Genomic DNA, 17,957 nt, shown 5'->3' with positions numbered 1-17,957 from the left:
GGCGACATGTCTCCTGCAGCGCCGAGATAAGTCCCAGAAAACGTTGCGATTTCAGCCAGTTAAGCTTTTCCAACATCAGTTCAAATGCACTTGCAACAATCTTCAAACTTCCAAATGTCTCACTGAACCTCTGTCAAACGGCACCCACCACCCTTCTTCCTTTGGGGGACCTTTCATGTCATTCACTGCTACTGCAAAGGCTGAAAGATTACGGCAAAAAACATAGTCCTTTACAAAAGAGCAGCGAGCCCTGGAGAGAGGCGAGGAGGAAGCGTTATGAAAGGGAACATGGCCCCTGGCTCTTCAGCTAAAGCCCGGGTCACAGCAGAGAGCTACAGTAGTAATTACTGAGAGACTGATTGCTGACAGGACCTTCCAACAGCCTGTGGTTAACTGGATGGAGCTGAGGGGGAGGAAGCTTCAAATGCACAGGCATGACAGATGCTCTGCTGATGACTTGTACTTTGCGGAGGTTCAGGGGCACGCATGCTATTTTCCTTTGCTCCTTCTCTTTGTAAGCCCTCGAAAAAACAAACTATTTGCGCTCTTCAAATTGTAGACAGTTCTGACAGCAGGATGGGGAGAATCTGGAGCAGAGTTGAGAGCAAATTGCCCTCTAAAATGGTCATTAACTCGTTTTCTAAAAGACCGTTGTTTCAAGTGTCTCAATGAGTGTTTTTTTTTTTTTTAAATTTGAAAAGTGCCAGCCAAGGGTACTACACTACCTTCTCCTCTTTATTAAAGACAAATCACCCTCGCTAATGGAGAGAAGATGTAATTTGTTACAAATGGCTGATTTTATTTTTTTTTATTTATTTTTTTTTTCCTTTGGGCGCAAAATCCTCAAACAGACTTGAACCCACCTCACTAAAGGAGTGGGAGGACTGTGTGCTTGTGGCAGGGCACACTGCTAAAGTACAGTGCACCATTTTCCAACTGGATTATGCCAGTTTCTTCCTCAGGGTGGTCATTTGGAGAGCCCTAAGGACTGCTCATCATGCTGATATGAATGTCCTAACCTGGTGTTTTAGCCAACTGGCCTGTGCCATCTATGTGCCTGGTTGATTCAGCTGTGGTGACAGAAGGGGCTGTTTTCACATTGGGCAGAAGTGTTTGTTCCAGTTATGAAAACACAGCTGCAAGAAAAAGTAATGGCACCCTTTATCATTTCATGAATTGTGATCTTATCTAATCTGATAAAACACAGACAGACAGCCACACACCCATTAAGCACACAACGTAATAGCCTATGATGTCCCTCAATGTCAACTGGAGTTAAGGGGCCCAATCAATAAAACCAGAATGGAGGTGCAGTTCAGACTCTGGACTTCTATGACTTAGGTCAGTGTGCTATTCGCAAGCAGCAGCAGCTGATGTGAGCGGTGTCTCGCAAGCGATCTTTGGAGCCCAACGACCAAAAGGTGTCGATTTGCATGTAGCTGGAAAGGGTTGCAGAGTGATCTCAAAGACTTTGGAGACTCATCAGTGTACAGTCAGACAACATCTCTGTTCAGAAGTCAACCGCAGAACAGGCAGGAAGCCAGTGCTCTTCAAAAAAAAAAAAAAACATTGCAGCATCCCTGGAGTTTGCCAAAAAAAAAAAAAAAAACCCACCTTGACACTGCACAACACTACTGGCAAAATGTCTTGTGGACAGGTGAAATTCAGGTACAACTGTTTGGGAAGAACTCCCAGCATAACATGTGGTGTAAGAAAAGAACTGCATACCAACAATAAAACATCACACTGGGCCACTTTCCATAGTGAACATCACGGTATCCTACAGAATAATGTGAGGGCAGCAGTCTGCAGCCTGAAGCTTAGAAGAAGCTGAAGGATGCAGAAGGACAATAACCATCAAAGTAAATCACTACAGAATGGCCTCTGGGACACCAAATCCACGTTTTGGAGTGGCCCACAGTCTGAGCGCAGACCTCAACCCCTAAGAGATGCTGTGGAATCACAGAAGATTTTTGGCTGGGCTGAAGCAGTTCTGTGAGGAAGAACGGTCCCAAAGCTCCCGTGAACATTGTGCAGGTCTAATCCACATATACAGGAAGTGACTGCCTGATGTTATTGCTGCCAAAAGAGGTTTAACTGTTGCCATTACATTTTCCACAATCACTTTGGATTTTTAATGGCTGTGTTAAATAAACACATGAAAGATTCATCAGCTGAGAAACATTGTGCTTGTTGACATATGTGTCTTTGGTGAAGGTCAGATAACATTTCATGAACAATTTAGGCAGAAAACCAGGAAATTGGTGCCCAAACAGTGGTATACAGATGGTATATGTGCATTTGGCTGAACCTGGGCTTTCGTGGCCTTTAAACTAGGTAGGCATGATCTCCATTCATTTAATCCGTCTTGTAAGCATCTTACCTTTGTCTCCAGAGGAGAATTATCTGATTCTGATGTGTTGTGACATGTATGATGTCGTGGTTACAGCCATGGATAGATTAAGCCCCCCCACCACTGTTCCTAAACATCCAGACTAAGACGCATGATGACTAACAAGCAGGTTGTTTCTATTTTCGGCGGGGGGGGGGGGGAGATCCCCTTGGGATCAGTTAACGTCTACTTTTAGTCTTCATCATCAGGGTTCTCCCCTGGTTTTCAGAGGGCTGAGACACCGTCTATCTGACAGCTGCAGCTTTTGACAGAAGACACACAGTGGTAAAAGCCAAGCACAAAAGCAAAAAAGTCCAGTCACACCAAGAAAAGAGGAAATCTCCAGAAAAACTACCATCCAAAGTTGACAGTACAGAGAAATATCCAATCAGCTGTCTGAGTATCTCTCACACACCAACCTCACCAACGGCACTGATTGTTGATTGACAGGTCATACTTGTTAACAGCTTACCTTTAAACCACCTTTATCTTTTGGCACTGCATAATAATCTCATTGTTCTTTTTACATAGACTCTAGCACAGTGTGTTCGTTTGGCTGAAAGCGTCACCACAAAAACACTTTATACAGTAGTGAAAACCCTTCATCGTGTGTGTGTCTATTTCTTTCTCTATCGCAATTTCTATCTACTTCTGGCAGTTGTGTCAGTCCCCCTACCCCCCAAACTCTTTGGGAACAATTTGTGTTTCCTTTTGGCTTCCTCGTGGTCATTTTGGGTCTTTGAATCAGAGTTCTGTGATTCTCAAAGAAGAAATACTAACAGTTACTGTACTTCATACAGAGCCCCTGGCTAAGGGGCCCCCTGACCTTTCCGGCCCCCAGGCCCGAGCCCACGTGTTCGATTATCCATCCATGATTGCGGCAATCAGCTCAGCTCTGCACGTGAAGACGAAGAAACAAAATGACACCACTGAAGCAGAAACCATATCTGTCTTAAGGACATACATCAGCTGTGGGATTTGAACCCTTCTCTGTAATACCTCTGCTGAACAAGGGTTCAGATCATACTGATGCTCAGCAACCCCAACAATCCAACTGTAGGTACTTGACCAACAGCCACAAAAACTATCTTAAAGCAACACTTAAGTGGAGCAAAACCGTGACTTTGGAACGGCCAAACGGAGACCGTTCCTTTAAACACACTATTGCATGTTGTGTACAGATGACTCTAACTTACCTCTGACGGTTTCTTGTGCTGGTGGCGGACCCATGTGCTGCTGGTGCCTGTATTCTTGGATGATCTGGACCACGACGTCACCTGACCTGCAACACAGAGGCAACAACTCATTGGGTTTTCTTTTGAAGATCAGAAGAGAAAGCATCAATGTTTACCTGACATACAAATGAGCTTCTATGGACCTTTCTTCTCAAGCTTGAGCAAAACAAAGTGTTTCAAATCTCCATTCATCTGGGACTGAACGTAACCTGCGTTTGATTTGTTAAGAATGTGCATTCATGAGAGGGAATGATGATTTATATTGGGAAAATGAAGAACAGGTCTCAGGCTGTGGATCAGGCTTCATGTTAGCCGCGTGTGTACAAACTCACTCTGCAGAAACTTATTTTTTCTTCCACTGGAGAAATTTGCCAAGAATAAATGTGACAATAAAACGTCAAACCGTACCTGTACCCATCACGAGCCGCTGGGGAATCGGTTACTTATTAGACAGCAAAAAGCTGGTCATCAGAAGTTCCTGAGTGAGCATGTGATGGGGTTCAAGACTTTTAACTTATATTTAATTTACACGGATGGAGGTGATTCAAGCACTGCAGAGGAGCACTGACAAAAAAAAGCAGACAAACAGGCCTTTCATGTGACTTCTCCGACGCCCGTGGCAGTAAGACCACTCCAAGTGAGGCCTTTAATTGAAGCAGCCTGATGATGATCTATTAAAGGGGTTTAATAAGTAATGACAGTATAAACAGCATCTTGTTAAGCAGTTAGTCCACTGTGGTCCTTTACAACCTCATTAATACACACACACTTAATGGCAATTAACCACACATTGGAGCCAATATCCCACCCACCGCTTCAATCAGCAGCCTTTTGTGTGTTGCCGATGTATGTGAACACAGGCCATAGTAATACGAAAAGAAAAGAGTAATTAATTTATGCTGTTTTTTTCCAGAGATTTATTTAAACCACTGCAACAGATACAGCCAAAATCAGTGTTTGCCTCTCATTAAACATTGCAACACTTTGGCAATTAAATTGCATCACAGTGGCATAATGGAAAACACAAATGTGCCAGTGCTATGTAAAATAGCACATTGTGACCGTGACTGTATGTGTGCGAGTGTGTGCATGTGTGCTGCCTCCCACTCAACATATTTCCCCTGCCGTCACAGCAGCACTTCCACGGCGCTAATTTCGCTTGTGACGTCTGAACCACTAACAGCGCTGAGGGCGGGACCGTTGTCAGGCTTGGTTTGTTGAAATAAGGGACTCCTGCTCCCAACACACACACATGAACACATACTGAATATAGAGATGGTAACACACATGCATTTGGAACTTGGGCATCCACACACTTATATTCACCCACACTTATTTCCCACTGAGCCAACATCTCCATCTCTGAGTTGCACAGTTTTATATTCTATTACACACACACACAGACACACACAAGTTCACTGCTGCAACTTGACAGAAAATCTAGATATATGAATTGAAGGCCATTAGCAGATAATGATTTCTAATTAATCCTTACACACTCTGGGGCGTTTGAGAGAGTAAGAAGGTTTCAGCACTGTTAGAGAGCCTATTAAAGGTAAACTAGTGCAGAGACTCTGGAGGAACACATCAAAACCACTAAAAACGCTGAGGCGGTGAGAGGAGAGGAGTGGGGCAGCATTTTAAGCAGGTGTATGAGTTTCGAACGCATCTCAAATTTCCTACAGCTGGAGTGACATGTTCGACAGCGACAGCAGCAGCAGCAGCAGCAGCAGCAGTCTCCATCTCCATCATCAAAACACATCAGAGATGTGGAGAATCTCTGCCAAAAGGTCCTGAAGCTGCTCCGGCGTGTGCGTAGGAGTAGAAGGCTGTGTGTGCATGTGTGTGTACTAAGTGTAATATTTTAATTGCACTGTTTGCTAATTTGCTTTTGCGTTTCAAAAGTGTACACTTGCCACTAGAATGTGTGTGTTTGTGTGCAGGTTAGATCCATATGATACAGCTGCGCCGCTCGAGCACCGCGGCCAGATAACCCAACGGGCCGCAGCGCAGTTGGAGGTTGCCATCATGTCCGTGTGTTAATTAAAAGCCCCGCTTGGTGCACGGCAGCCAAAATTATCATGGGCATCCTTCAATTAGAAACCCAATAACCTCGAGTCAACAGATGCAGCTGGAGCCCACGCGGCACTGGCCAGGGGGAAGCTAACGGCTAACGGCTAATTATACAGCACACAGTATGGCCTTCAGCACAGGGTGGCACAGTCAGGTCCGACCAACAGCCTGTTAAAGCCCTCGTAAAATACTTTATACATGCAGACCTGTGACCATATAACAGCTAGGCCTGTATGAGGTCTGTCTGCACTGGCCTGAGAGCAAATAAATTTGCTTGTTATTGCCAAATGCCAAGAATCAGTCACACTGAACCGCCAAGAGGAGAACAATCAAATATAAAATTAAATAAAAAAATCCAAGCAGTGCACATTGACTAAATCTTCATATTTTGCAGACAGGGAGCAGCGCTGAGAGCCAAGTATGCCTGTGAACCACTGTACTGCTGTTTATTATCCGATGATTTTCCATCAGAAGCTGCCAGTGTTGGTAATGTGTCAGACTGGCCAGATGTTCCCACCATCGTGCAGTGGATGTCTTCATGGGTGTCTGTCTAAGGGGCGGTGTGACTCTGCCTGTCTCTTGGGCTACATGACTATGACGACTAGCTATCTTGAGGTATTACTAGATCTTCAGGAGGGTTGAGAACTGTTAAAAAAAAATTTTATGGCAGCGCCATTAACATTAAATCTCCTCTTAATGCACGATTCATTTTCTCTGTGATTAAAAAAAAAAAAAAAAAGTAGGATTTTCAGCATTAGGGCAGCTGTTTCTTTGTCTCAGAGTCTGAACACTCATCCTTGAATCCTCCTTGTTGCATGTTTCCAAAAGTGCAGACACGGACTTTGAGGTCATGACACATAGTTTTTTGCAATGCAATGCAATGCGCGACAAGACGCCGCCGGCGTCGATACAGGAAGCGTGCAACTGTCTGAACAATGCGGAACCAGTTTTCAACCGGTTTCTTTAATCTGTAATGGAAAATTAAGGGCCTGATAACAAACGTGCTGTCCAAGCTGAAATTCCTTCTCGCTCTTGATTGGCCAGAACTGAGGTTTCAACAAGCTACAGAGCATTTGGTGGGGATTAAATTGTGAACGACATTTTTTAACCATTAGGACTTTTGTTGGGCAGCTGTACGTCATCCTCCGATCACTCAATCACTGGGTGGTTCAAGTCCCAACTCCCCTTTGGCACTGAGGTAAGCGCGACCATCTATGGCTGTCAACTCCCTGCCATCATACGCATATCAAACGCATGGCTGGATCATTGGCTGCTTTTGAGACACCTAAACCATCTGTGTGCATGTGTCAACCCACTGCTTTTAACACAAGCCCCTTTTTATCATCTACCGGCCACACTCACCTGTAGACTCACAATAAATCTGTAACCTCATAAACTGTCATATAAACTGTAATGTCAGTGGATAAAGGGCAAACTGAGCCCTTGAAGATTACTGATATGAAGTATCGATAAGAGAGATCTAGTGAAGTAGCAGCTCACTTATTCTAATTAAATCAGCTCCTGCACTAACACCACAAAAGTTTCCTAAAATATTTTGAGTGAGGCTTCAACCTAAATTATTTGTTATTATTGATATATTTTGTTGCTTTTTATTAATAGTAATTGGATCATAATAGCGTAGCAGAGCAGGGAGGAGGAGGGAGGGTGTCATGCCAGATGCATATCATAGCTTTAATCTAAAACTCAACTCCATACTATCGATGCCACCTTCCTCCAGCACCGGCTCAGGTTCCCTTCAGAGATCAGAGAGTCTCGGTGCCATTTGCTCAAGGAATTTGTCAACCTCAGGCCCCACACAGCCTGGGGACCTAAACTGGAGCGGTTTAAATGAATGTGATGACGTGAAAGCACACGAATGTCTTCTGAGTGTGCAGTATGTCTAAACAATCTAAGTCTTTAGTCCAAATATTTCAACTCTGTCAACAGTAGAAACTTTTCTCCTTAAATTTAAACTTGTATTATTCAGACTTGTTTTTACATTTTGAAAAAGGAAAAGTGTTTTATGATGTGTTTATGGCTGTTTGGGCTGCATGAGTCTATTGTAGCTGTACTTAAAGAGGAACCATTTTAATGAGGAGTGGACGATGGCCGTGAGTCAGGAGGAAAAGTCGATGCAGGGAGGGAATATGAGAAATCCCCCGTGGGAGTTGACTTCAATCAGGCAGCTCACTGTACAACAGCAACACAGGAGCAGCACACTCACTTTTATGACACTTCCAGGTTTCGTGCTCACTTTCTCTTTCTCCCACTTGCTCTCTCTAACACACACACACACTTTTCCCTTCCCTGAATCAGTTTCCCTCCAACTTACTGTCGGTGGTGTCTGAGTCGTTGCTGCTCGTGGAGTATTTTCTCCTCTTCCTCTCGCTCTCCATCTGTCCGGGGGGGGGAGGCGGCAATAAGGAGGGGGAGAAAGAGAGAAAAAATTATGAGTGAGAAGATGTTCACTATGAAAACACAAGTGCTAATGAAATAATGCGCCGATGGCACCAATCTGTCAGAGCCTCGAGCAGGCGGCCTGCCAGAATAAACTGACTGGATTGCCGTCACACATTAGCACTTCACAATGATGCAGTTGTTTCTTCACATACAGTGGGAGTCCTTGTACGAGTCGACTGAGCTCATCCCGCAGCTCACAGAGCTGTTGTATAAACCCCCCCGTTGTGCACATGCTTTGATACTATAGGTACTTTCTAAATGACACACATGACAGAACCAGCCGATAACTGTGATGAAGCAGATAAGAGTTCGTGCAGTGAAAAGAAGACATTAAAAACCCAATATTCCATTGGTTGTCAGTAACAACAAGTTGAAATTAGCTTGTGGAGCAGTAGATATGGTTAAACAACCAGAGACAGCCCATCGTTCCACCCACTGAACCCACCATCACAGGCTGAGCAGATACCTCAGAAGATTGTTCCCCCCGCATGACGTGATCAACTTTAAATTCTCTATAGGCAGCGAGTCCGCTTTTAAATCCAATTAAACCCAAATGCAATAATTTCAAACTTTATTTCTGACAGAAATCACCTGATGGATGAATTTTCTCTTTTATGAATGGGCAGGTGCAGTCACAACATCACTAAGATAAAGACGTACGAAGTTAAGAGTTAACACGTAGGAGACTTTAAAGTAATTATTTTGACTGAACTGAGGCGTTTCCACTGGAAGTTAACTGCCACTGGAAAACCGTGAAAGTGTGAATTGCTCCTTGTTTAAAATCACAATTGAATCAATCTTGCGCTACAACCATTTTCCAAGTGTGACAACAGCTGCAGGTAATGTGTTCACTCGTGCGCAGAGTGTACGTTCACGAGGAACAGCAGCTAAAAAGGCACATTAAAGAGAGTGACTCTCACTTTCAAAGATGGGGAAAAGGGAGAGAAAACTGAAGCGCAGAGATGAGGAGATGCTGCAGTTGGACACCCGGTGAGTGTCTGAATGGACATGGTTAAAAAGGAGATGGCAAATAAAGAGTGAGCTGAGAAAGGTGGAACTTTACGGGGAAAGATGGCAGATTGTGTGAGTGAGAGGAAGGAAATAATTCCTTCCCTAGAAGAGAGCAGAACCCGCCAGGACAAAGCTTTTAAAATCAAAACATATGCTGGATATTTTAAATTAAAACACAAAGAAAAACCATGAGGTAAAATGTTTATTAATGCAGCAAAAGTTCAAATTTTCCAACAAACACTCAGCACAAAGTAAAATCACCCGATTGAAGGCAATAAATCAGACAGATGATGGCATTTCTTATTATGACCAACTGTTTCCATTCCATCCAGTCAGATCAGATACTGTGGACGTTTCAGTTTGTGGCGGGTCAACACCGTCCTGAGACATGTCGTGTCGACCCCTTGTTACCATTCTCACTTTCCTGTCATTATATATCAATGTGTGGATGTGGGTGAAGTCCCAGTGCACTTCCAGACCGAAAGAACTTCTTAAACTCGAATTTCCCCTCACGATGCAAAGGCGCCAGATGAGACGGCGGTGATGTCAGCAGTCTGCAGCATGGGCTTTTAAAACATTAGAACTATTTTGGAAGATAAAAACGGTTTCATAAATTCCACAATCCCCATGGAGACAAACAACAAAAATGAATAGTTAAAGCTCACGGGGGAAACATGTGTTCACCTCCAACTTGGGTTTGCTGGCTCTGATGTGGTTTTAATATTTCTATTTAAACAACTACTAAGGTCCATGACAAGCTAACTAATTAACAATCTAATTAAGCTTTGACCTGAAGGTAAGAGAATCGCAGCAGCAAATAGTAAAAAGCTACTCAATTGGTTACATTATAGTTTAATATGAATTTTATAAAAGAGCGACAAAGATTAAAGGGAAAAGGGAAAACAGACAACGGGGCAAAAACAAGAAACGTTTAATCCCTTCCCGTGGTGGTTTAACGGCCAAAAGGAAGAAAATACATTAAGTGGAGCTCAAAGGAAAAAAAAGGAGGCCATGGGTCAAGAGAGTGTGAAAGAGAGAGATGGAGAGGGAGAGAGAGAGAGAGAGAGAGAGAGTCAAGAAGTCAAAAGGACATTTTAGTATTCTGCTAGACTGAGGCAGACAAGTCAAAAGAGGGGGAGGGGGGGGGTTACAACCTGATTTATGAGGCTGTAAAACTAGGCTATTCCCTCTTATATGGGGCTCTTCCTGTATCCTGGCCTCCCGCCTGCCCCGCGAACACACTTAACTACACTGACATTTACGCTGACACACACCAAAAAAAAAAAAAAATAATAAAAACACTTCTTCACCCGAGCCCTGCCATCCCACTTTCTCTCCCCCCCTCTTCCAAGCCTTTCCCGCCTTACAATAACAGCGACATGGCAAGTCCGCGGAATTCAGGTAAAGTGCGTCATTGACTTCCTCGTCCTCACTCGCTTTTCCCTCCATCTTCCCGGGCTCCACCGCGTCTCCCTGCTTTTCAGGAAAGTCCTTGACTACATCCTTGACTTCCTCCAGCTATGTGTGACTTCGAGTCCTGCACGCTTGGAGCCTGCTCGGAGTTTCCCAGCGTCTATTAAACTCTCCGCCGACCCACTTAACACACTCTGGGTACCAGCGTGTTTTGGTTTTTGTTGTTTGTTCCTCAGTAGCGCAGCCATATTTGTCCTGACCACCCAAAGGGAAAATGTGAACACCAAGACAGGACCAGGTATTTAAATGAGTCACTTTAAAAGCTGTTTTAAGTATTTTTAAGAACTGGGCTATTTTGTGACATAAAAGAGGCCCAGGTTTAAACACGGAGAATAAATCCATTCAGCTTGGGTGAGAAATATTTACCCAGGTGTCTCCCATTGGGGTATTTGAAGGTTATACCTGTGGCTACAGCTGCTGCAGAGCAGGGCTCCATCCATCAACTCGATGCCTCTGACTTGTTGCATCAGACATATGTTCCTACACCGTTTTAAATGTACAGGTCCGGATTAGGAAAAGCATTTATCATGAGCTTGGAGGCACTTTAGTGCTTCATAAGTGAATACAGCATCCGTTATGTGCTTTTCTCTTTTTACCCGTCACTGGGTTCAGTCCAAGGCTGCACCGCTCTCAGCTTGGCTAAGAAACTCTGGCAAACACACCCGACAGAACTCGAGGGCGGGAGAGGCGTCGAGACTGTGACTGGTTGTGCACACTGTCACACCCATTACACTTTGCCAGCGGTGCTCCTCGCTCGCGGGTGTCAAGAGGCGACTGGTGCCTCCACGAACATTTGAGGATGTATGAAGTGCACAAGAAATCTACTTGTTAATCTAGTTTTTTTTCTGCTGCATCGACAGTTTTTCCAATAAAAAACCTGCACTGTGATACCTGCGGCAAATGGCGTGTAAATAATTAGGTGTAAATAATTAAATGCATGCAATGAAGGTGAAGCATTTAAATGCAGTTAATTAATTAATTGCATTTCAGTGGATGCTGGTCATTACTCACTGAGGTGATTAGTGACACCTCCCTTTGCTACAACAACAAGAAAATCCAGTGTAGCATTTTTTAAGATGCCTGACAAAGATCTCGCTCTAATAAATGTACTAGGTGCTGTCAGTTCAATGTGCAGACTCCTGCCTCAAAAACTGAAATAAAAATAAAATAAAATCAAAACGATTCGCTTTTCTACTTGTTATTCAACCATCTTTCCTTGCACGAGCTTGTGCCTCTTATGTATTACATACAATTAAAGTCACAGTGTTTACTCTGAAAATCAGACATCCAGGAAAACCCAACTCTAGCCCCTTTTATTTCTACAATAATCTGATCTTAGTTATGTGAAATGATCCACTCTGCATAAAAATGATTATAATTAATGCTTTGAATACGAGGGTAGTTGAACGCTGTTATAGTAGCTTCACTCAAGTTATGCATCTAACACACTTGTATTTGGTGGAGCAGGCTCGTGTCTTCACTAAAGAGAGGGAACATCTTCACACAGACGTATCAGTCAGCTTGTGGCTTGCTGCTGACATTCGGGTTTCATTTGGTTTGCTGACAATGCAAACCAGCCGTCGCTTGGTGAAGTGCGAAAATCCAGGAACGTATTCCCCGTTGTGGGGAGGCAGGCCTCAGTGATTCTCCCTATAATTTAGTTTAGGTTGTTGTTTTTTTTTATTTTTTTTGGTTTTTTTGTTACGGCAGCAGTTGGGGAGTCATTCTGATTCTGATTGCATGTGTGTCCCAATTTGGTGTTTTAGCAGTAAAAGCATTCTTGGGTCTTATGATACAAGCACTACACGTCTGCTTACCCAGACGGAAAAACTGGACTACATTAAGGCTTTTCCCTGAGTATTGCAAGGTTTGCTGTGCGAAGCTTTGTATTTAACCAGGACGATAATGATATTCATGCCACTTTTGTCAGGCGCATCACAAAACAACGAATTCTTTGTTCTGTTTGCTGGATGAACATTTACCGAAGGCGTTCAGTGTCTCTGTAGCTGTCCTGGGGGCTGAACCTGTGATCATAAGCTGATAGGACAGTGTCTTTAACTTTGTGTCCTGGTGGCAGCCCAGCATTTCTGAATTCGCGTTTAAGGCCGGAACCGCTGGCCCGTTACCCTGGAGGAACTGATGATAATTGGAAATGTCAGCGTATCTCCTTAAACCCCCCTCCCCCCCCCCCCCCCCTCCCTTCTTCACTGGATCACCTAAGGCGTGAGGCAGCCTCAAAGTTCATTGTCTTCATCAATTTGTCCCACTTTGTCTCGCTCTCTCTCTTCCTATAGTTTTTCTCTCGTGCAGTGCAAAGAAACGTTTCAAATCCAGGTCTGTACAGTTACTGATAACTATCCATTTTCTGACTTATGACTTTGTTTCAGAACACTACTGACTGAAATAACACTTTTTCCTGTGTTCGATACTGTGGCGTCATAACACATGAGAGTAAGATCTTCCATGGTCCATTAGTGATAGGATGCTTTTTCTAAAGCACTGAAGTTATTCATTATTCCCATAATTAAGCATCAGTAGGCGCCAAACGTACATATGTGGAGGTCAACAGGAGCGAATCATCGATACTGTCCTCAGCTTTTGCAGCAGCTACACCGTTTGTTAATTAGGACCAGGCAGGGGTCCACTCTGTTACCGGACTCCTTTCCATTTCCTTCAGCATCCCAGCTGAGAGGAGCGGTGCGCATTTTACATCAGGTGGTGCGTCAGCTGTAAATTCATTAAATATTTAAAATATTCTGACTCGGCTGTGTAGGCTTAATAACCTAAATCCCATTCGCACACAAAATGGATCCTCTGCAGCAAGTTTCTTTTACATTTCGTGCAGCAGCTGACTCATCTCAGAAGAAGCATCTCATTAAGACAAAACCAAAAATGATATATTACAGCAGTTAAGCGAAGAAAGTATTCGCTTTGTGTACAGTGCACATAGCTGTCATTGAAACAGTGGGATGTGGTATGGCCGACTGCTGCACGCAATTTACAGTATGTGCTACTCATGTTTTCCTACTACTTCTTTTTACACATCTCAAACATGGTTGTGCACATACTGTAGTAACTACTTCTCACAGCATCAGAGGCAGCAAGTGATGCCATCATGATGACGATAAAATGGCAGCTTCGCTATGGTTACTCCAGGCGATCGCAAGAGGTTTTTGTACATTTTCTATCCGTGTCTAAATGTTGTACTGAAGTCTGTTAAGTAGCTTTGAAATTATTATTATTATTATTATTATTATTATTATTATTATTATTATTATTTGCGTCTTGCAAAATGGCACAATTACAGAGCAAGTAATTCTGCAATGGGGATAATAAGGAGAAGATTAATGAAACGAAAAGTATTACGTAGCAGCATTGCACTGTCGTATTTTTGTGTACAGCCTTATTGTACTAATGGTTTTAGGTTCTCGTACTGTGTTAACTGCACTTTGTCAGATTTGAAGCGAAACAATAGCTGAAGGCCAGTAGCCATCAGAGTCAATGAAACCGTGTTATACGAGCGCTATCAAACTGTTGGAAACACAAACACATTGTGAAATAATGTGGTTTTTGCTGTGGTGGAACATTACCGACATAAATCATAGGCCCTTGAAATAAATGAGGGAAGAAATGAAATTTGGAAACAAGCAGATTAAAAAGGGTAGAGGAATCAGCGATCCAGAGATCAATGCATGGGAAGACAAGAGGTCGTTAGTCAAAAGGAAAAAGAAATGAGTGACATCTCAAAATAAATAGGCAGATAAAAAGCAGAGACTTCGTGGCCAAACATCCAGACATGAGACTATACTGTATAAGACAAACACGTCAAACAGAGTCAGCAGGATGTTGTATTTCAACACACCAATGTACAGGATATAGATAACGACACTCTGGAAAACAAGCAGACACGGGCACAAGACATACGAGAAACCTGGACCACCTTAAACTTCTGCAGCTCCCTACATCCTTTAATCACCGTGCTATATTAAACACAAGCAGACTGGCTAATGAGCTCATTAATTCAAATAATCAGCTGATGGTGTGAATATGAACTCTGCCTGCACGCAACAAGGAGAAAATATCTCAACGATCGAAAATCTACTTGTCCTTGTTAATATGCACATTTATTAGCAGGACCCTGTACTGCAAATATTGAAGTCGTCCAGCGTCGCATGTTGCGTTGATCCCGTGTCTAAACTCGCGGACGACGCCATGGGGACAGAAGGTCCTGCCTAACGTGTGCACCAGACATGTTGGCAGGGTTGAAAAAAAAACCAAATTGACACATGCAAACATCACATCGATGTATGCACTGGAAAACACACACACACACACACACACACACACACACACACACACTGTAACTGTCGGCATGCTATCTGCTTCCCAGCAGGCAAGATCTGATACATTAAAGAGCTGTGTGTCTGAGCTGTGGCCTCCTTTTCATGCACGGCTCAGATCAGCCAGGGGCAATGAATAGCAGCCAGACAATGCACAGTGTACACACACACACACACACACACACACACACACACAATCATTCAAACAAAACAGAGGAAATGGCCAACAGCATGGCTAATAAGTGAAACAGCTAGTTTTGATGGGATTGATTGAAAGGCAGCCATCACTCGGCTGAAGGTTAAACATGGTCCACTTTAGTCCAGACTAATCCAAACTAGTTGAGAGCGATCTAGTCCATCGGATGCCATTTGTGTTTAGTTTTACAACTGTCCTGCACCGGTTATGTTTTTTCTTCAAGCTGAGGCTGTCGCACGTCACAACAGCCAAGACACACAAGAGCCAAAACTAACAGGAGAGTAGAGGAGATGTCAATCAGGGGGAGTCTCAGTCACGAAACGGAGACAGTCATTCATCGGTGTTGGGAAACTATTGTGTGTAAGGGTTTTAATCTTTTGGATAATGTCTAATGATTTAGATTATGAACAGCCGTGCCAACTAGGGCCCGGCCATCTCATGTCAAAACAGAGACAGTCAACACTAATTTGACTTCATTCATTCAGCAGAACAAACCAAACAAATGACAAGCGGGTCCCCTGAGAGCATTTTCACACCACTCTCACTCACCACAGACCGTTAAAACTACTTCTAATCAAGACTGCGTCTCATAAGGACTTACAAATTGTACTGGTGTTGTTAATAGGCCTGTTTATATACAGACCACGTGCTTTCATAGGACTGATGGGGATGTTATTTGGGTGGGGGGGGGGGAGAACCCTCGCTCCAAAGCTAGAGCACAGAAAAAACAAAAACCACCAGCAGCACCTAAATTCTGAACCCGCTACAGCCATCCATCACCATCCATCGTAAAGTAAATTAAAGACAGGTTCACGCGGAAACGTTCCATTTCATCAATGTCTTTCAACAAAGTTCCTGCAGATTTGACTTTACACGCAAAAATCAATACATATCAACCCATGAATGTAAACTTAAATCACATCGTCATGCGTCAGACTGCATTGCATTTGGACAGCTACCTCCAGCTCTCGATTTAATGCCATCAGCCAGTGTAAGCCACATTTTCTGTGCATAGTTTAGTGTCAGCCCAAAACATTTACAATGAAAAACCGTGAGAAGGCCGACTAATGCATGCTGGGAACGTCTAGTCACCCGGGGAGTTAATTAACTGGCCAACTATGACACTGCCAAGAGCACTGTGTCCGACTGCGCGTCTAAAACCCTGAACAGCTCCAGCCTGAGAAAAAGGGGAGTATCTGAACACCTAGCTGCAGGTGGAAAATGAAAATCCCGTCAGCTACTTTGCAATATCTGGAATTCACACTTGGGCGATAAAAGTAGGAGAAGCTTCGGCCCAGGAACCCAGGTTGCCGGTTGACAACAGCTGTTATTGCTCGAACACCAGCAGTGTCGACACACACACACACCCAGCATGTTTACAGCAGCCGAGGTTTGCTCTTTCGTGCACATGCACCTCCATCCGACATGCATTGTGTTACAAACCTGAACTCACCCTGACCTCGCCCAGAAGAGCTGCATGTGAGAACACAAATGTCTGAATCAGGACGATCAGACGCTAAACTGACTGACTATCTTTCTCACTATCTTGAGAGCAGTGTTAAACAGAAAAAAATGAAAAATCATCTGAGGGTGGAGAAGAATAACAAGTCGTTTATACAGAGACACCCATTAAAATGTCTTCGCAGAAAGACGATGAGATTTTGCGACGCCAGAACTGGCCGGGAATTCTGCAGCGTCCTGCCTTTTCACGCTCTTCCTAGATGCTAAAAATCTCCGGCTGTCTGCTGCGTGTGTGAAACGGCAACTCTGGACGATGTTCGGACCAGATTCTCCGGACGATGCCGAGATGAGAAAAGGACTCAAATTAGCAACAAACCATAAAATTCTCTTGACATGAGCCTTGATTTCAGCCTGACCCGACTCACCACAAGTGGGACTGTGCCATCCTTTCATTTCTTTTGACGTGGTGCTAATTTTAACACCATCTCCGTTGGCTGTTTGTCTGTGCTACTGTTGACAATTCTTCCCGGTAAGATTCATAAAGCTGCAACAAACAGTGAATTTCCTTGTTGACTCTCTTCAAAATGACTCCAATCAAGCCCAAACCCCAGCAGATATTCCATCGGATGACGAATGAGCTAACAGGCTGTAGGGTCACTCATTTATTTCAATCAAAATTCAGTCACGTATGACTTATTAATCGGCGATTATGTGTAGCCAAACACATTTATTTGTATCAAAATATCAAAAATTATTCAACTTAACAATCTGGTCTGTTCTGAAGGAGAAATGCAGACGGACACACTTTGTGTCTTCAAGCTTCCAAATCCGTCTGACTTGCTGCGTCCAATTTGTCACTCCGTCCACTCGTCTGTCTGCCTATAAGCTTGCCATCTGTCGGTCTGTCTGTCTGACTGCTTGACTCTTTGCCTCTGTGCCCGTCCACCCATTTGCCTGCCATCTGTTTGTCTGTCTGCAAGTATGCTGCCGCTCTGCTTAGCTGTCTGTCTGTCCCTCCCTGTCTGTCGTCACCCTGCGCCTGCCCTGTAGATGACTGTGCGTTTCCTTCAGCAGAAACACTGGCGTGGGTCTTTCCGTGGCACTTTGCAGCACACAACAATGGCTGCCTCATAATGGTGATGTATTATTAAGAGACTGTAGCTGCAGAGGCCCAACACACAACACACACACACAATGACACATGCATCAACAACAACGTGTGCGAGTGAAGCCGTTTCACATCAGCGCGCACACACACACACACACACACACACACACACACACACACACACACAAACGGCCTCAGAGAGATGGCT

The 17,957-nt window shown here is 43.8% G+C and overlaps 1 protein-coding gene across 2 annotated transcripts in view; it reads right to left on the bottom strand.

Moving 5' to 3' along the window:
* jade2 (jade family PHD finger 2) overlaps positions 1-17,957 on the bottom strand; it is a 175,653-nt gene that overhangs the window by 146,313 nt on the left and 11,383 nt on the right. For both annotated transcript variants that reach the window (XM_067492162.1, XM_067492161.1), the window contains exons 2-3: positions 8,033-8,096; positions 3,589-3,674 (exon numbers count right to left, since the gene is read on the bottom strand). In XM_067492162.1, the coding sequence (XP_067348263.1) occupies positions 3,589-3,674; positions 8,033-8,096 (150 nt within the window). The remainder of the gene's footprint in view (positions 1-3,588; positions 3,675-8,032; positions 8,097-17,957) is intronic.

Source organism: Channa argus, chromosome 22 (genome assembly GCF_033026475.1).
Source record: "Channa argus isolate prfri chromosome 22, Channa argus male v1.0, whole genome shotgun sequence".
Taxonomy (NCBI): domain Eukaryota; kingdom Metazoa; phylum Chordata; class Actinopteri; order Anabantiformes; family Channidae; genus Channa; species Channa argus.
Note: the sequence above shows the minus strand (reverse complement) of the source record. Positions and strands in the feature narration are given on the sequence as shown.